General features: G+C 36.1%; 1 protein-coding gene across 1 annotated transcript; it reads right to left on the reverse strand.

Moving 5' to 3' along the window:
• Window positions 1-4,786: 4,786 nt before the first annotated feature.
• On the reverse strand, window positions 4,787-9,226 carry LOC133867789 (CSC1-like protein ERD4). The gene is made up of 6 exons (XM_062304547.1): window positions 8,629-9,226; window positions 8,188-8,330; window positions 7,578-7,853; window positions 6,315-7,159; window positions 5,943-6,198; window positions 4,787-5,520 (listed from the first exon to the last, which is right to left on the reverse strand). The coding sequence occupies exons 1-6, from the start codon at window positions 8,897-8,899 to the stop codon at window positions 5,140-5,142; spliced, it is 2,172 nt and encodes a 723-aa protein (XP_062160531.1). The 5' UTR covers window positions 8,900-9,226; the 3' UTR covers window positions 4,787-5,139.
• Between the last annotated feature and the right edge of the window lie 11,889 nt (window positions 9,227-21,115).

Below are 21,115 nucleotides of genomic sequence, written 5' to 3' on the forward strand. Positions count from 1 at the left end.
TTAGGCTACTAATGTTGAAGGAAAGGAAAAGTAACCGTTGGGAAGGGATATAAAGAGCGTGGTAGAAGAGGAAGGAATATAGGATCATCTCCTGGAAGAGGAACCTTTGGGGCCGGCTGGCATGATAAATATGTTTTGTTTTCACTTAATTTAAACATTTTAAATGAATCAAAACAAAATCTTCAAAACCATAAAATTAAAAAAAATTAATATTGAATAGCCTTCCTCCACTGAGGGCGGGAGTAAACAGTAATATATAACATTTAAACTTTTTTTTACCCTTTCACCATGGAGTAACGTTATATATTAGTTCTTCTTGTACAACATTCTGTTCCTAAAAAAATGAGGTGGCTTGTAAAGTTATTATTGGACTTGTGATTTATCACTATTAAATTTTGATCAAATTATAATTTTAAAAACCTCCTAATTTTTAAGTGACACAAGAGAAATGCGTACTTATAGAACTTTTAAAATTACTCGGAGTCAAAGTGTATGAGGTGATCATAATCTAGTTGTTTTTTGGGGCTTAACATGGGCCTTGGACTTTAATTCAATCTTAATGGGCTTGTTATATGGGTTTATCTAGATTTTAGCCCCTTTTTTTTTTGTACAATTCCGGTTTTTTTTTAAGCTTTGTATGGGCTTAATCCAAAGAATTTGTAGTTGAATGAATAAATAAAAGGAATTTGAGTTAAATGAATAAATAAGTAATGAAAACTGAGTTTCAATTAATTTATAAACATTTATCTTAATCACCATAGCTTTTTAATTACAAACATTTATCCAATTTTGTGTACAAATCAAGGTCTCAACCGTATATGGAGACGATGAACTTCTAAAAGAATTCAATATACGTTCTTCTGTGCTAAATGCAATGGTGACATCACGTGATATCTTTGTAAGGATAGGATATTTGATCAAATTCTTCTCCCACTAAGCTAAAATATCAAACTCGGAAAGAAGTTAAGAAATTGCATTTTAATTGATTTGCTCACCGTGAACATCGTTTTTTTAAGGATTGAAGACTTGCAATACATTGGTAGATAAATAAAAAGAGATTTTCCAATCACAACTCTTTGTAGGGAACGTTGGTCAAGAAAACATGCTCACTAAAATCATGCCAAAAATCAAATTTAGTGCCTAGATTTTTTTTGTGATTTCAATTTAATCCTTAGGTTTTCAATTTCGACAATTAAGCCTTCACGTTTTTATGTAGTTTTAATTAGCAATATGATCACGTGTAGTCAAACCAATCAATTAATGTTGTATAACTCTAATCATGTGATCTTGTGATCCAATCCTTTTCCAAAACCTTTTATGATCATTTTGGCTTCCTTTTTATTTAATTATTTAATTAATATTTTAACAGACTTAACAAATGCAATATTAGATGTCACGCTATTATATTAGATAAAGAGTAATACTATATATCTTACTACTATCTCAATATACTCATGTATATATTATTGTCACTCTACCCTTAGATCAGTTATTGTTTAAAAATAACAATAATAAATAAATAAATAAAATAGATGAAAAATAGTAGATTGGCAATGTTATGTTAACATATGAAATAGTGACGTGAAATTACTCATTGGACAAAATGATAATTCAATTCTAATGTTCAGACATTGGCTAGGCTATTAGCATCTTAGTCACTTTAAAGAAAAAGGAATAATCAATAGGAAGTACTCACCTTGTTATCACTAATTAATGCTTTTGTGCTAGGCAAGATTCTATTCTTTTCCAAGCAAAAGAGCTTCCTACTTTACATAAGCTAACATGGCAGCTCGAGCCTTATCGGTCGTTAAAGGTCCCCAATTGAATAAGAGCATCTCTAGTGATCTCTTTATTTCAAATTTTTCATCAAAATTTGGTAAAAACCTCAAAAAAGTTCACTTCAGCAAACTCTCTATAATTTCTCTATTTTGACTCTTGTCAGAATTTTATTCCAAATTTGGCTCACAAATTTTATGAGCTATTGAATATTTAATCATTTCTCTCTCATTTCACTCCACTTTTCACTTTTCTTCTCTCCTCATTTGTTAGGAGTGATTGCTTAAAACCAATAAAAAAAATTAGTATCTAGTTGAAATAGAGAAATATTTGGAGAGTTTGGTGTAGGAAGTTTGTTAAAAGTAGTAATTAAAATAACAAAAGTAGTTTTTTTAGCTAAAATTTGGAGAGCTCACTAGGGTTACTCTAAGGGCCCAATTAATAATTATATAATAAATATATATTTTGTTAAGGAAAAAATTATGGTTCTAATAAGGTAAAAAGTTAATAAAATACTCTTTACTCTTTAACTAAGGCCCCCACTTAATAATTATACAATAAAGGTTATTTCCAAAACAAATTTTCAAACTCCAATATGGAAAAATTTAATGAATAGTTTCTAATTAAGGCCCTCAATCATGGTAAAAGTAATTACAAATCGAAAGTCTCATTATTTACATTCAGAAAAAACTTCAACAAATTCTTAGAAAGTCCCACTTATTTACTATTTTTAAAAGCCCAATTTTTTACATTCATAAAATTAGTCCAACGTATATAATTTTTTTCCAACGTTTATTTGAATTGAATATTTAGAAAAATATAAAAAGTCTTCAAAGTATATAAATTCTCATTATTTGTGTTGTACATAATATATAGAATCACACACTCAGTTAGTCTTCAATATCCAACAATTTTTTCCGCATTATGTTCTATTACAAATCAATCTTTATATAACTTATTTCCATTCTTCTCTTTACTTTTCTTTAAATCTTATTATTTCATATCTTTGAACCAAGTGATAAGTTATTCTCTATTTAATAAGTTATATATATATATATATATATATATATATATATAAAGTTTTAAAAATGCATTTTACAAATAGAAGATCATGCTCTAATCGATATATTACATATATATATATATATATATATATATATATATGTTATGTGCTTTTCTAATATGGCATGGAAATTGTAACAAAGCAAGAGAAAATATGGACGAATTAGGAAAAAGGATGAAGATTGAAATGGATAATAAGAGTAACTATGGGCACTTAGAGAGGCCCAATCTCTCCAAGGCACTTCAAGGGGCCTAAGCTCTCCATGAAAGGATTCTCATCAATATTCATTTTCATATCTTTTCTTTACAAACTTCATTTCCTTTTATAGAATCTAAAAGAGTATTCTAGGAGCAATATCTTAATTAATTCTCCCTAGTTAATTTCTCTATTTACCCCTATGTAATATTCCTTACCAATTTCCCTATTAACCCCTATATTATACCATAACAAAATATTAAACTAAATTTAATTAATATTTAAATATAAGAAAATGTCTTCACTTAAACTTGTTGCCTTAGGCCTTAAAATTTATCGAGTCGGCCCTGTAAGCTACGTTTTTTAGAGTTATGTTTTGTTTTTGTTTTTGTTTGAAAAAATATTTTGATGTGATATAAAGATGAAAATTGTTTTTGTGCCCAGTCTCCTCCTCCCCTCCATCTTTCTCTTCCCTTTAACTTGGCCTTGTTTGAAAACGCCAAGGACGGAACAGAGTAGTGGACATTACTGTTCACCTTTTTTAAAAAATAAAAATAAAAATAAAAATAAAAATTTATTTTTACATTTTCCAATAATAATTAACATTAAAACATTCTTACTTTTTTTACTTTCTATATCACATCAATAATTTTTTTTATTACTATTCAAAAAAAAAATTCACTACAATATAAAACTTTTTCACTTTTTTATAAAACATTTTTTTACTTTATATCACATCATCACTTTTTAATAATTTCAAAATTAACAACCCACTACTCTGTTCTATACGTACATTTGCCAAACAACACCCTTATTTTTGTCTCCAACTTGGAAGTCAGATCTACCGTACATCTACTTCCTCCTCAACAAACGCGCCACCCACCATCTTCATTGACCTTTTCTCCATCTGCCGCTGTCGTCCTTCACCGCAAGCGCAACCCACGTTTTTTGGTCCCCCATGACAATATCTTGGCTCCCCTGCTCTCTCTCTCTCTCTTCTGCATCTCCATAGTTGATACCCTACTTTTGTCTATGGAGACCTTTAGATTCAGTTGCAGATTTAGATACGCCTTCATTGGTAGTGCTTCCCTCCCTATTGTGGTTCTTGTTGCTGCAGTTGGTGTTATTTAAGGTAGATTCGCCTCTGTACTGCACTTTCAAACAGTTGATTTAGACTGCCCCTTTCTTGGCCCAGAATCAAATGGATTTGGCTCATTCCCAATACATCTTAGGACTGTTTTGCATTGTACAGAGGGCACTGGGTCTTTGTTGGGTTGTCTCACCCATCTTTTTTGCTTTTTCTCCCCCCTTTCCTTATTTTTGCTTAGGAAAAAACAAACAAACAAACAAACATGTTATCACTGTTGAATAGGCTTTGAAAAGCATACCAATAATGGAGGAGGCTCTTGGTATGGAAACAAAAAAAGAGCTAAAAAAAATAAAGGTCATATCCGTTATATTATCCTCTTTGATCTCGGTTGTGGGGCTTCAATTCCAGGTAATGGTAGCCACTCAGCTTAGAATCATTGTCCGATAAAGGAAGAAGAAACTTAAATCTATCTATTTTGCTTTTATGAAGTGAGACTGAGAATAAAAATATTGAAACATATGGATATAAGCAATTCGAAATCAAGGACACCCAGCATGCCAGCTAAAACTCATCATCTTTTAATAAAGCTAACTGGCTAAGAAATTGCATAACAGAATAATCTGTAAAATGTTCCATGAAAAAGGGGGAAATCTCACCGGTCATGAAGATAAAAAAGCTGCCAATCTTTTATCTGAAAACATGAAGATAACAAAGAATGGAATAATCTCAATCTCAACAGTAAGCAACAGATGACAACCTTGGACCCTGTTACTAGAGACATATGATATTGTCCAAAATCACATGCACTGCCTATTAAACTGTCTGCGTACACAGTACCTAATAAGAAACTCCACACTAGTGATTCAAATTAACATAAACATAATATACATTACAGACAATCAACGCTATGACTCCCAGTGCTCTACTTATGTCAACAAACATGCCAAGTTCCATAAAAGTTATCTTAAACAGGAGTAAACCAACATAAATATCGTGGAATACACACAAATGTACATCAAACAAATGATCCTGATCTCGAAACTTGTTGTGATAAAGCATCTTCAAACTGATCATCATCACTCTTCTCAGATCTCAAGCTTGGTGGGATATAGGATCTAAAAATTTGGTCCATGTTAGGAATTTCCTTCAACTCATGGCTAGCAACTTCCAGAGCCGTGTCATGGAAAAAGCGGTAGAATTTCTTACTGCAGACATATCCAAAGAGCAAGGACAGTATGGGGAGCGGAATTAGGAGTGGTGCATAGAAGAATTTCTTTGCCCCAAAGTAACCAAACATAGTAACTTGGTATAAAATTAGAGCCGCTAGGATGCGTGTATGCATGTGAGGCCACATCCTTCCATAGCTTTCATAGGCCGGAACATAAACTTTGAGTGCCTATTGTACGAAACAAGAAAGAAACATGATTACAATCAATCCTAGACGGTAATTATCCTATAGGAAATATAAATCTTATATGGAACATAAACTTCGAGTGCCTGTTGGATAAAAAACATCATAAAGAAACTATATCGACATGAGAAAACTAGAAAAACAAATATTCGAGCCAGATAAAGCTCAGATTTCTCAACACAAATTTTAGAGTTTATGCATGTAATATATTTGCACATTTAATAAGAATGAACCATGAGGATTTTTTTTTTTTTTTTTTTTTTTGTCCGACATGCTGTCACCCTGGCAAGGTAAAAGACATATCAGAGTAATGAAAAAAGCCTATATATTCCTCAATTTTCTTCCAAGATAGGAAAGAGCCTGGTCAAATAAGAATCAGTAATTCAACAAAAATCAATAAACATTACCTGATTTCTAAGAATTAGCCATCCAAGGCCAAAGTAAACCACGCCAAACGGGATAATAAGAGGAGCTATAACAGAGTAGCAAAGGACAATTGTGACAACCAGCATATCACCAGGAAACCTAGTTCCATATCCAAGATCTCCAGGACACCAAGCTTCTTTCAACTCAGCCTCAGTCTTACACAGATACTTCCTCTTTAAATGGTATATGATTAAAGGAACTATTCTAGACAGTTCAAGACCATAGCCAACAAAGAACCTGGGAATCATAGAATTGTTGTATTGAATGAGAAGTGTAAGATTGTAAAGCTTAATGCACAAATTATTATGATAATTAGTAAGGTATAGATATGAAATGCAAAATCATTATCTTACTTTAAAGCCACATAGGTCAGGAAGAACGTTGCATTTCCTGGCAGACCAGTCGCTAGTAAGTCAATTGTAGAGTTAGGATTCTTCTCAATGGTCTTCAATGTAGTGAACAAGGTTCCGCCCACTGTCACTCCAATGAAAACATTTAACACAGTGAAATAGAAATATTTACCAGAAGCAGCTCTTACTGCATGGCTTAAAGAGGGAATTCCCTCAGCCTTAGAGAGAAAGAAAAGTAACTTGGGCAACAGAGCCAAAAAGACGATGAGTGCAATCTGAGGTAGGTAAGCTTCCAGCACTGTCTTGAGTGCTTTCACATTCACAACTGGCTTTATAAATGGGATAAGTTTCTTCAAATTGTCCAGTGTTGTGAGAGCAGAAATAAACCCAATTGGAATCATGTAGAAAAGTATGGCCAAGGCCACAATAACATACACGACATATTGCCGTACTTGCCTCTGAAAAAACTTGATTTTAAGATTAGTCCATATCACTTGACGTGGTTCAGGAGCATCTACAACTGTCCATTTGTCAACCATTTGGGCATGTAGACTCTGAGCTGCAGAAGCTGCAGTCACCCTGTTCGTGAAAAAGACCAGAGCAGCATCAAGCTGCTTCTCTCTGAGAGTGACTTTTTGTTCCTCTTCTAGTTTTGGGATTAGTTCATTAATCTTTCCATTGTAGTACTCAATGGAATCTACTTTTTCACCACAAAGACCAAGGAAGCCAATTTTGTTAGTGGGTCTTGCTCCTTCTGGTTTGCCAGTTGCCTTTGACTGTGCATATATTGCTTCAGCACGTGCAAGCTTCTTCTTGTACCCTTCTAACTCTTTCCAAATTTTGTTCACCTAAGAGAACCAATCAATGTAAATAATCATAAAGCCTATGGGACTTTTCTAATGCATCTAGAATGCTCATTTCTAACTTTGGACCTGCGACTATGAAAATCCACGTATTATATAAAGGCAATAATTTATATGAAATGATCGATTTGATACCGGAGCATACCACGAGGATCTTTAAGAAATTTTTTGTACGCTAAGGATCAATTTGATACAAGTCCAAATCTTAGGAATCAATTCAATAATTTAGCCTTCTATAAATATTATAGTATTACAAAAAGTGGAGAAATTGTTATAGAGTGAATAGAAAACAGGAGTATATCACAGTGCAATGGAAATAAAGAACCCTACAAGTGCTGTGCAGTCTTGAAAAGTCAAGTAAAAGCAAGAAAAGAAAACAATACATAGCAAATCAATGCCTTACCTCTTTGTTGTCTGTTACCACCATTGACCTGTAAAACTTCTCAGGATAGATAGTTTTAAAATATGAATCGACGTGTTCTTTTTTTGTTTGACCTTTAAGGACTGGAGGTACGTCTCTGACGAGAATGGCAAATTGTTCAGGCTTCAATTCAGGAGTCATAAGAGCGTCTGCTCTCAATCCAGAGACATGCTTATATGCTTTCCATAAGAGATAATATGTAACAAATGAAACCCAGTAAACGGCTAGCAGATTTCCCCACAACCGAGGACTCTTCTCCTGTACATGCAAACAAACACAGAAACTGCATTCAGAAGAAATATGGGGCACATATAATTCATTAACAAACAAAATCACATATTTAGAAAAGACATTAATCAGAGATAGCATAACACGCAAATCACATATTTAGCATCACTAGCTCCGCAAGATGTACCTCTAGTTATAGAAAAAGTATTGAGATTTTATTAGGATAAGACAAATTCCTAAATTCAATTTCACAAATTTAATAAATATCAAATAGCCACCTCCATCATTTGATAACCCATTGCTCTGAGTGAATAAAAAAAAAAGAGAATTAAACATTCAGTTCATGAAAAGTTGAGTAGCATACTGGGATATTTCCCATAGATAACTTGTCAAGCTCGCTAAAGGTTCCATTGCTTGTGGTGGCCGAAGTACTCTTCCCACTAGTAGCAGAAACTGGTAGAAGAACTGGCAGCAGCACTATGCCGGATAAGACCAAGATTCCCAAAACTGCAGATTAATTGGCAAAAAGATAGTATAAGAAATTGTTTTCTTTTAACCCTCACTTTTTTTTTTTAAAAAAAAAAAAAAAAGATCTAACTTTTCACTAAAAATGTTAAATCAAAGTTCATACCAACCAACCCAATATCATTATTAGGCAGCTAAGATTTACCTTAAGAACACAATAATTCTACAAAAAAAATTCACACAAATTCCCCCAAAAAAAGAGGAAATCCCAGTACACACTAGTCATAGAAGTTAACCAAAATAAATACAAGAAGAAAGCGACAGAGAACCAGAGACAAACCGGTGCCCAGGAACACAAAGTACACGGCAGTGTCGAACCCGGACATGGAGATCACGTCCTGTTCCGAGGCGGACATAGCCTCATGGATCCACGCGAACGGGTTACGGGTCCTGGAGCCGCCTTCCACGGGATCCAAACCCTTCAAGATCCGGTTCGGGTAGTACACCACGGCGTTCCCTGGCTTCTTCGACAACCACGCGAAAAGCAGCATCAGAACCACGAATATCAGAAAGGACGTCCCTAGGGACGTCAAGAAGGAATTGAAATCCATCTGGGTCTCACTCTAAAACTCAAACGATCGAACTCTCTCCCCGTCTCTCTTCTTCTTCTATCTTGATCTCTCTCAGTCTCAGAGTACGCGTATGAAGCAGGTTTATTACGACTACTGGAAACTTCCCATTTAAAAAGGAAAATGAAAAGTAACCGTTGGTAAGGGGATATAAAGAGGGTGGCGGAAGAGGAAAACGTCTAGCAAGATATTGATTGGATGGTGTGGTGACGTTACGATTGTGAAGAAGGCAGTGCCATTTGTTTGAAGGAAATAAGGAGCACAAAAAAGAGAGAAAATATCTGGGGTTGATTAGCTGGCTGTGGGGTTGCCTAACGTGGCTTTGCATTTTCATTCTTTCAATGCAGAGAGAGAGAGAGAGAGAGAGAGAGAGTGAAACTGTAGAAGCGGATTTGATCGAAGAAAGATGGACAATACAGGCGGGACAGGGAGAGAGTTGTGCTTTGGGCAGTGTTAAAAGGACCAAATTGGCCTCCATCCATATCTGAATGAGAATAATGCTGCTATTACCAGAATACCCACCACCAATTCATAATATTAGCCCTTTCTTGGCCCAAGGTGGTTCCTTTCTATGAGTGGAGTGCCACTTTAAACAACATTTATTTTTTTTAAAGTAGCACTTTGAATGAGGAAAAATAATTGGTCTCGACCATGGTTTGGCCACCCCTCTGCCCTTTCTGTTGGCGGTCAACCACTTTCCAATAGTTAGTTATGGCCATCCCTAGAACTATTTCATAATTTAGGGTGGTTTGGTGACCTTTAACGATCAATTTTGAGGTGATCGAACTATCATCAAAGGCTTTTGAAGTAGGGTTAGCTCTTCAATTTAACAAATTAGGCAGTCACCTAAGGTCTTAGGACAATAAGGCCCTTGAATAGTAATAATATAGTTAAGACCCCAATTATGATAAAAAGAAAATTTAATTAATTCTCTCTAATTAAGGCCTCAATTATGGTAAAAGAATTGTTACCAATTGAAACATGGAAAAATAAAAATTTAATGCCCAAGATAATAATACTTTGAGGAAAAATAAAAATAAGAAAGGAAAGTCACATTCATGGCACGCTTAAAATATGAAAATAACCCACCACACGGTCCACACCATTTCGCACCTTAATGCAACTATTGTAATCATGCATATAAACGCTAGTATTTATTTCCACAAAATCTGCCTACTTTTATAAAAAAAAAAAAAAACTGTCTACTATAGAATCTCTATTTTGAAATTGATGGGGTTTGAGTTGGTAACAATAATCTGCGCGGGGGGGGGGGGTATTTGCACCAAATGGTATGAATATTATGGTAGGCAATTTTTTACATTAATACGACACAAAATTATAGGATTTGAGTTAAAGTTAAACGAGTTGACCCGTTTATGACACGTTTATAAACAGATCAAATGGGTCAACCCATTTATGACCCTTATAAACATGTCGTAATTGGGTTTCGTGCCTCAACTTGTTTAGCTAACTGTGTCGGATTTGGGTTTGCCTAAACGAATTGGCAGGTCAACCAAGTTGACCTGAACCCATCACACGGTAACTCGTTTTGCCAACCCTAAATTAAATACCTACTTTCGATTTAAAAGAAGTCATCAATTCATTTGGACTAGAAAAATGAATTTTCAAGTTAATTTAAAAATTACAATAGATGTGAAGTCAATTTTTAAATGTCTATTTTATGTAGAATTGGGTATATAATTCAAGTAACATATATTGTTTGGCTTCTTTTTTTTTTTTTTTTCGTTTTTTAGGAATGGCTATTTCTTAAATGATAAATAGTTATTCCTCCCAAAAATGAGAAAATGAGAGGAATAATACATTGATTACGGCCTAGAAGCGGGCGGTTATTAGGCGCCCACTTATCACGTATAATCGCTTATTGGTAACTGCCTATCCGCTTTTAAAAACGGTTAAAAATAACTGCTAAGCGGTTAGCGGTTTTTGGGTAAAGCGGCTAACCACCTTTATATATATATATATATATATATATAAATTTTTTTAATATTTTTTTATATATAAAACAATGTCATTTTACTTCTAGAGTTGAAATCACCTACAACACTTATGTATTCGACTTCTCACTAGCTAAAGGGAAAGAAAAAAACATTGTAATGCTCCTAGTCTAAAGGGAGCCAAAAAGCACCCAAAATAGGCCTAAAGACCCCATCTTTTATAAAGCGGTTACTAGTATGGTTAGTGGATGCGGTTATCCATTTTTAATGACGGCTTAGGTGGATGTGGTTAGCAGTTTTTGTCAATAAAACCAATAACTGCGAACCGCAATCACCTTTTCAACCCTGACATTGATTCATCTTCCCATTAATACCCTCTACTTGTTTTTACATAGAATGACCCACAATAGAGAAAACGTCCCTCCCGTCAACTCTTCCAGACCTCCGGCTTTCAAAACCTCTCTCTAGTCAAGTAATCATGCTTATACAAAACTCTTCTCACTTTAATTTGTCGTCTTAAGTCTCAAATTCTATTGAGTCGGCCCTACTTGGAGGTGGTTCAACTACTCCCTTCTGCCCGATTTTGTGAGTGGTTAATGGTTCGTTTGGGAATTGAATTTTTAGGAATTAGAATTGAATTCTAATTCATTGCACGAATTTCGAAGTTTGACTTTGTAAGATAAAATTTGAAAAAGTTGAATAAACCATCCCCAAGTCATTCGCTGGAGGGGAGGGGGAGGGAGAGGAAGGTTTAGACTTTAGCTACCTTTATTGGGCAATTGTTGGGGTAGGCGACCACCTTTAAAAATCACTCCATTGCTTGAAGTGGTGCTACCCCCCATCAATTGCTTCTAGAAGTAGTTGAACCACCCCATAACTTTGAAGTTGGCTAACATTTCCAGAACTAGCCTTGTGGGAGTGGTTTTGCCACCCCTTTGACGAGGCCAAACAATCACTCAAGGCAATGGGGTTGTTCTCCCACTCCCAGAAGTTGCTTCTGGGGGAGGCCGAACCACCTCCCAAAAGAGCCTTGGGGGTGATCGATCATGCTTATAATGGGCTAGAGGGGTTGGCAATGTATAAAATTTCATGTAAAGATGGTTATAGTTTAACATTACTCTAATTGAATATTTATATATTAAAAAAAAGGTTGAGAACAATTGTTTTACATGTGATTTAGTTGGAGCTTAATTTGTGAACTTATAGTTAAAAAAGTTGTACATTACGCATCTTAGGTCTAAATATATTTGTTTTTTTTTTTACAAGTTTAATGCCAAATAATAATATTATGGTTTTTACATGGGCTATATTTAGATTGTATATAATATTCAAATTTTAATTATTTGGAATTGAAAAACACGAAAAAGTAGGTAAGATAACTTTTTGAATCACATGGTGACAAATTAACGTATGATTGTTTAAATATAATCAACCCATAAAATAATGATTACAATGATTATGATGAGTTGCTTAAATTTGACACATACTTTCAATCATTTAATTTGATAAATGAAAAAAAAGTGTCACATGGTATGTTTAACATAAGGACAGACCATAGGGGTTTTGCCGTTTGAGTTGTCAACGTTTTTGTGGGAGCAATTAGAGAGTTCACACTGGAATTCCATTTTGTTTCGATGAAAATTGTTTTTATTTTATTTTATTTTTTTTTGAAAAATACTTTCGGTGTTTGGTCCGTATAAAAAATTAGTGATGTTGGACAATGGCCAGTGACTTTCAACAGTAGCAAAAAATGGCCGGTGACTTTCGGCAAAGGATTCTGTCGAACTCCGGCAAGCTCCAGAGACCATGTGGCAAATTCTAGGGGCAGCGAATAATGAACTTCGAGAGAGTGTACAAGAATGAAAAGCTCAAATTCTTTAATTTGTTTACAGTTTTAAAAAGGGATAATTGCACCGTTGGTCCCTGTGGTATACCATAATTATTTTTCACTCCCTATGGTTTAAAAAGTTCATGGGAGGTCCTCGTGATATGCAATAATTACAAATTGATCCCTGGCGTCAAATTCTGTTAAAATTTTTAACAAATTCCGTCAAATGCCACGTCAGCGCCACGTGTCGCCAATAAGATGGCGACACGTGTCTATCGTAATAAAAAAATATAAATTTATTAAAAAATATATAAAAATACTTATTTTTTTATAAAAAAAATTCAAAAAAAAAAAAAAGCTGAAGGGGTTGCCCAGCCGCCCCCAGCCACTGGGGGTGGCCGCGCGCCACCCCCAGTGGCTGCAGGGGGTGGCGCGCGGCCACCCCCAAGGCCCAGGGGGTGGCCTTCGGGCCACCCCTAGATCTACTAAGGGTGGCCCGATGGCCACCCTCGGCCACTGGGGTGGCCGCGCGCCACCCCAGGTGGCCTCTGGGGGTGGCGCACGGCCACCCCCATGGGCTGGGGGTGGCCAGGCCACCCCCTTTCCCCATTTTTTTTTTTTAAAAAAATAAGTATTTTTTATTTATTTTTTAATAAATTTATATTATTTTATTAAAATTAGACATGTCAGCGCCACGTGTCACCAATAAGATGACGACACATGGCGCTGACGTGGCATTTGACGGAATCTGTTAAAAATTTTAACAGAATTTGACGCCAGGGATCGATTTGTAATTATTGCATATCACGAGGACCTCCCATGAACTTTTTAAACCATAGGGAGTGAAAAATAATTATGGTATACCACAGGGACCAACGGTGCAATTATCCCTTTTAAAAAAGGGAAACCATTTCATGAAAAAATTAAAGAAGCTTTTCTTGATCAACCAAAAATGTGTTCTGTTTGACCAGAATTTTTGGTAATACCAAATATTGAAAAATAGGGAAAACATTTTTCAAAAAATATTTTACGTCAAAACAAACAAAGCCTAAAAGAGAAATGTTAAATGTGCTTCCAAGGAATTATTCTCTGGCAGTGAAAATGACCTTTGATAAATCATATACAGATTAAAAAAAATATTTGACTTCGAAACAAACAGAACCTAAAAGAGAAAAGCTATATGTACCTTAAAGAGATTATTCTCTTAAAATAAGAACCACTATTAATATATTATATAAAAATTAATCCGTTTAAAATGTACTAATAATTTTTACTATCATTTAGGGTGGGTTTGAGATTGCAATTTTATAGATAATAAGTGCAATTTTAAACCAAATCTCAGAACATAAATCATTTGGAAACTGCGGTTTTAAAAATTGTAATTTGAAAACGTAAAAAATTTACTTTTTCAAATTGTAGATAAGATGATACTTTTTTTAAAACGTAAAATTTTAAAGGTTAATTTACGATTTTAAAAGCTAAAATGAGATTTTGCCAAACTCTTAACTAATTTACGATTTCACAAATTTAAACGGACCTAATTTAAAAAAAGGAAAAAAAAAAAGTGGTTGAAAGAAAATACATGAAAGTTTCTTTAGGTCGTAGATACCTTTCAAACCAAAAAAAAAAAAACAAGACATTGACAAATATACCCTTGTTAAACAAAGTATTCTTTGTTATTTAATTTGTCTTTCTATTTTTTATTTTTTTAAGGCTGTTATTTGTCCAAGTCCCAAAACTGAAAGGTTACTTTTGTCACTCGGAAGGAAAAAGAAAGGGTGTGACTGTGAAACTGGCCAGCTCAGTCTACTTATTAATGTCCATTCCGCTCCCATCCCAATCATGATTCTACGTAAATCGTACACAATTCCTACTTGCGACTATAAAACGACACGCTGTACAATCAATGACGTGGCTCAGACTATCAGCGAGTATCACCCTTCACCTACTTCAGCGACGTGGGGTTTTGTTCCTCCCTTTGAGGAAACGCGGCTCCAAAAGATTCTCAGTGTTGTTGTTCCTTTGGACAGGGACACGTGTCGGTCACCTGCGCTGCCGACACCGAATAGCGTTTTTACCGTTAAGCGCTCGAGGATCGCTACGGGCTGACACCGATGGTGTGACCCACAAGATTCGTTTCAGTGTTCCTTTGGATAGGACACGTGTCGGTCACCCGCGCTGCCGACACGGAATAGCGTTTTTAAGTTTTAACCGTCAATCGCCGGAGATCGCTCCGCTTTGACCCCACCGGTGTGACCCACAAGATTTGTTCGGTACGTTGTCGTTTCCCAAGCCGGTAAGCCCAGGGTTTCTTTCTGAGTGCTCCTCCTTTATCTTTTGTTTTCTCTTTTTCTCCTTTTTATGTATATATTAATATTATATTATCTGGAACGAGTGGTTGTTTTTGCAACACGCCTGGGACGCGATATGAAATACGTGTGGCGTGGGCCATCGCACGTGCTCGTATGGTTGGAGTTAGAATGGCCGTTGGTGAAAAGGAAAGGACAGAACGAGGGACCCATGTCAATGAAATTTGAATCTTTAACTTTTAGAATTTAATTATTTAATTATTTCTATTATAGCACGTAAAGTGTCTTTTTTTTAAAAAAAAGTTTAAAATTTTAAAAATTAATTGGCATTTTAAAAGTCAAACTTTAATTTTATCAAACGCTTACCTTTATTTTTTATTTTTCTAAATCACATATTTTAAAATGCCAACTTAAACGTACACGTAGGCTACAATGGCCAATGTCTCCACCTATATAAGCCCAAGATTATTCTTCAACTTAATTAAGCCAACTCAAAAATTTATATACGTGTATTGCTTTTACAATCAGGAGCAACTTGTGATGGAGCGAATACTAAGGCCTTGACTCTTTGCGTCTCCCAACCACTTTACTGAATTTTCACCAACTCTCATTATAGCTTCATTCCTTATCAATGTTATCCTTTTGTTTTACATGGGTTATATATCATCTATATATCTTTTTCTCGTCTTTTTACTTTTCAAAATTAGAAATGATATTTAGTCATCCCTTGACATAATTATTGACTGTTTTTGCCATTTTTTATTAAAAAAATAAAAATAAAAAATGCAAACATTATCAATAGTTTCTTTTTTTTCTTTTTTTTTTCTTTTTTTTTTTTTAACAAAACCGGAACTACCATGCATTAATTTGAAGAGGTCCGAAGGCAAATATAGTGAATAGAAGCACATCGACACCCTACACACTAAGTCAGAAAAATCTGACTTGGGTGCTACCTACAAATAAATAAATATTACAATGACAGTTGTTTGAGCCACTCTTTAACAATAAAGCACCCCTAACAAAGAAAATATAGCTGATCTAGCTAACAAGTCATAAAAAGTTCAGTAAAATTTGCAAATTTAACAGACAGACTTTCAAAAACTACTCTTAAAAAATAGAGAAAAAAAGAACTATAGAAAGCACCCAACACAAGCCGACATCGAAAGAGAAACTGCGCGTGTCTTGCAAGAACCGGTGGAAAAACATAGATATGGCCTCAAAAGTAGATGTAGAAAAAGAAAGCTTAGCCAAACTTTAGCCGGCGACACGGATGGAGAGGCCACTTCCTTACGAAACGTTTTGTGTTAGCCTTTCTGCATGAAGAAACTAAAAACAAGAAAAAACACAAAGCTCCAAAGCTCTAGAATGACTAGGAGACCCAAAACTCCATAGCCCTAAAAAGTTTAGGAGAACAAAAGCTCCATAGCCCTAGAAGGACTAGGAGAACAGAAGCTCCACTAGATCTAAACCAAGGGAAAAACAAAAACCTCCATAACCTTAGAAGGACTAGGAGGGAAGTACCCATGCCTCCCTCGTCCTCAAGCACCTCTCTTCTTTCTTCTTTCTTCTTTTTCTCTCTAACATTGTCAATAGTTGTGTCGTGTTAGTGGTCAAATATCATTTCTCTTTGAAGGGACTCACATGGACCCCACAACTCCAATAATAATTTTCAAAAGTAAAAAAAAAAAATGGAGGAAATGAATAATTTCTCCTTTTTTTTTTTGTTAAAAAAAAAACATTTTCCTTAATCTATCTTTTTATTTCCATAAAAAAATAGCAACATAACAAAATTGTTTTTGATATTTTAGGTGGAACTCCTAGTAGCCGGAGTAGCCAGAACCATCATTTAGTCAAAAACCCATTATCAAATCTAAATTTAACAGAAACTTGAGCCTAAAAGAAAATTTTCTATCTATTGACTAAAGATTTACCATCTCTAGTGCTGGCCGCAAATTCACCCACTTCTCAAAACACCAGCAAGTCATAATCTTAAAAATGGTTAAAATATAAATTAAATAATTAAATTAATTATTTTCTATTAACTTAAGTTTTTAAGACAAATGATAATTTAATATAGAATCAAATTTAAAAAAAGACTAACGTCTGCTCTCTTATTATTATTATTATTATTATTATTATTATTATTATTATTATTATTATTATTATTATTATTATTATTCAAATGGTTGAATTCACCACCTCTTCCAACTCGAGCTCCAACTCACAATCTAACAACCAATCCACTCCTGTCTTTTCTGTCCCCAACATGAATCATTCTCCTTCCATCAAACTTAACAAAGAAAACTACACATCCTTGTAGTTTTAGATACTTGCTTACCTTCAGCAGCAAGATGCATACGGTTTTGTTTCTGGCACAATTCTTCCTCTAGTCCAACGAAAATCGCAATCCTACTCCTATTACTAGAGACCTTGCAACGATTATTAACCTTGCTTTCTTCACATGGTATCAAAACAAAGGTATTAAGTTCGAATTTTGTATCTGTCATTCACCCTCCATTCCAATTAAATATTTCATGTTTTGAGTTCACTAATTAAGTGGGAGTTTGAGCCCACACGTAAAGGGGAGTATTAGAATATAAATTAAATGATTAAAATAACTATTTTCTATTACTTTAAGCTGTTGGGACAAATAGTGATTTAATAAAAATCACCTACTGCTTCATACTTTGGATCTCCTTATTAACGAAATGCAGTAATTTTTGTCAACATAAAGTTTAGACTTCAATCTCCTCACCTAGTTGACTGACACTCAAATGGATACTGTCACACCAAGGAAGGTAACTTCTATTCTTGACACAAAATCATGTTGACAATTGTACTTTGTGCTCCCTTAACAACAACTCAAAATTTTCTTTGCCTAGACTTAACTTTCATGTTAGTCTACTACATGTACTGAAATACGCATTTTTTAGTAATGGAGAGAGATGATGAGTTTGACTCTCTAGGGTTCCACCCTTCTGAGTAAACATAGAGTTGTCGGGATTGTCTCCTTTTGGCTATCGATGTAGGAGTTTGATCAATCATGTTTTATCCCATCATCACCATCCTTTATTCCGAAGCAAGGGTGAGCATGGTAGAGGATAGTGGGGAAAGGTACGGGAACTTCTCGTTAACAAAGGGTGAGCAAAAGGGCATGTCGATTAGTAACGATGAAACAGAGGAACTGAGGGCCAAGGGATCAAAGTGTTTGGTGGGAAGGCTAGAGATAGTGAGGAAAATCAATAAGAAGGCCTTTAAAACCCTACTTTATTTGGCGAACTATGGGTAGGGTTTTCTTCAAAGAGCTCCAAGAGAACCTCTGGTTATTCGAGTTCATTAAGGATAGTGACAAAAGACGAGTTTTGGAGGGATGGTTGTGGTCTTACGATCGAACGCTTCTGATTCTGAACGAGTTCGATGGCAAGACACCTCCATCTCAAATGGAATTTACCCATACCCCAATATGGGTTCAGGTGCATGACATGCCGTTGGGGTGTATGAACTGTGGGGTGGGTCTAAAGATCTCGGAGCTTCGATGGGCACATTCGAGGACGTAGCTGTGACCGAGGACAATGTCGGCTGGGGACGGTGTGTGAGAATAAGGGTGGCTATTAATCTGTACCAACCTTTGGATTGTGGTCGCGCCCTATTCTTAACTGGAAAATCTTGTTGGGTCTCCTTCAAATATGAGAAGTTGCCTGTTTTCTGTTTCAAGTGCAGAAGGATTCTCCATGATCATATGGGATGCCAGGTCAAAGTACCCAAAAAACAGAGTCACACGGAAGGAGCGTCGGCATGGGGATCTTGGATCAGAGCGAAAGATTACTCTAGAGCACCAAACTTCTTTGATGGTCAACATGCAGGTAGATCGCTTACCTTTGGTTTCTCAAGCCATGCGACGGCGGACGACAACCAAAAAGGGAAGGAGACCATGAATAAGGAAAGTCCCTGCCCCATAGGAAATTTGCCCAAAAATGTGCCGTCAAATCTGGAGATCTCGGATGCTAGCTCAATTCCCCCTCAAAATGTCAAAACAAGCAAGACCCATTTTCGGCAAGAGGATGGGTATGGCAATTGCAAAACAGGAAAGAAAGAAACAAACATGGCATGGGAAACCTAGAAGAGACAGACCGTTACACACAAGATTTCGGTGCCTATAATAGAAGATAGCTTGCCAAAGGCTTGGGAGTTTAAAAATTATTTTGTGGGCTCATCACAAGAAGAGGGGGGGTTGGGGGGGGGGGGGGGGAGAGAAAAAGGACCGTCTCTAGGCCCAAACCAGGGGAGCTTATAATAGATCTTAACAAACGGGCTAGTGGAACTCAACCTGGCTCACAAGAAAAGATCGGGACCCATGCATAAACGCATTCTGAAGCTTTTCTAGAAAGGCCGAAGTCCCATAACTTTTTTTCTCAGTTTGAGTTTCAAAAACCAAAAGAGACTTTGTATGAAGGGCAATCGGGGGAGAGACAAGCTGTTATCACTTCAAAAGGTCTCAAAAATGAAAGAAGCGAGGGGGTGGACTCAGGTAGTGGAAGAAAACAGCAAGGGGGAATTTTCTGGGTAGAAAACACCAGACTCGGCTACACGGTTTCTACCAGAGAAGTGGGGCCTTAAAGAGCTAGACAAGGAAGACTTGGCTACACGTCAAACAAAGAAGGAAAAGAGGTATGCACCTAATACCCAAGAACTTTCTGGTTTAATGGCGGAGGCTATTGGAAAGCCCCGCCAACAACCATGAATATCCTTAGTTGGAACTATCGAGGGCTTGGGAACCCTCGATCAGTTCATGATCATCACCAGATAGTGAAGGAAAAGAAGCCCAACCTTTTGTTTCTTATGGAAACAAAAGTGAAGAAGGAAAAAATGCAGTTGTTAAGAACCAAGCTCGGATTTGAAGGTTTGTTGGCAGTGGACCCTGTTGGGAGAAGTGGAGGTTTAGCCATCCTGTGGAAGGATGATAGGGAGTTGGGAATTCAAAATTACTCTTTGAGACATATCAGTGCTACTTTAACCTTGGCCGGGTCAAATTTCTATTGGAAACTCACTGGTTTCTACGGTCATCCCAATAAAGTCTATCGTGAGGCATCTTGGTAGCTAATGTCCTGCCTAAGCCAGTTCAACCGCATGAGTGGATCTGTTTGGGTGACTTTAATGAGATAGTGGCAAATTTTGAGAAGTATGGAGGAGCCATTCGAAATGAACCTCATATGGAGAGCTTCAGATCAACTATTGTTCGCTGTAACTTGGGAGACCTAGGATACATGGGATCAAAGTTCACATGGAGTAATCAGCAAAGACTTGGAGAATTTATCAAGGAAAGATTAGACCGAGCCTTAGCAACATCTGGTTGGTGTGGTCATTTTCCAGAAGTGGCAGTCGAAGTCCTTGCAACAAGGAGTTCTAATCACAAACCTTTGTGGGTTCAATTTCTTTCATCCCCTGACAAAGGCTTTGTACCTCGACAATTCAAATTTGAAGCAAGCTGGAACTTAGATGAGGAGTATGTTGGAGTGATTAAAACTGAATGGGAAAAGGAGGTGGAAGATGACAACTCTTTGACAACAAAAAAATCAAAGTTTGAAAGATGTAAAAAAGCACTAACAGATTGGAGCTCGGCTAAGTATGGCGGGGTAGGCAAAACTCTCAAGTTTTTAACAAAACGTTTAGAGAGATTGCAGAAGAATGAATTTGCAGAAAGCTGGGACACTATCAAACACTTACAAGGTCAGATCAATCATTTGCTGGAAATGGAAGACAGTCGTTGGAGGCAAAGGGCTAAGAGGAATTGGTACATGCATGGAGATCGCAACACTCAATATTTTCATGCATGGGCCAGCTAACGATGGAGGACCAATCACATTGGAAAAATCAAGGATTCAAAAGACAACAACTGGACAAAACCTGAGGATATTGGAGGGCCTTTCACCCGATATTTGCATCATCTATTTACCTCAAAAGGACCAGTGGGGGTGGCTGCATGCACTACTACGGCAAATACAAGGGTAACTCCATAAATGAACCAGTTGTTGCTAAAAGTCTATACCCTAGAAGAAGTCAACCATGCTCTATCTCAAATGCATCATCTGAAGGCCCCGGGTCCAAA

The sequence above is a fragment of the Alnus glutinosa genome, chromosome 5 (genome assembly GCF_958979055.1).
Source record: "Alnus glutinosa chromosome 5, dhAlnGlut1.1, whole genome shotgun sequence".
Lineage (NCBI taxonomy): Eukaryota > Viridiplantae > Streptophyta > Magnoliopsida > Fagales > Betulaceae > Alnus > Alnus glutinosa.

Excerpts from the sequence above, each read along its gene's own strand:
- LOC133867789 (XM_062304547.1), bottom strand. The coding sequence starts at position 8,899 with ATGGATTTCAATTCCTTCTTGACGTCCCTAGGGACGTCCTTTCTGATA. Across the intron at positions 7,854-8,187 it reads TATCTATGGGAAATATCCCA|GAGAAGAGTCCTCGGTTGTG; the intron begins GTATGCTACTCA and ends TTGCATGTACAG. Across the intron at positions 6,199-6,314 it reads CTGACCTATGTGGCTTTAAA|GTTCTTTGTTGGCTATGGTC; the intron begins GTAAGATAATGA and ends TATGATTCCCAG.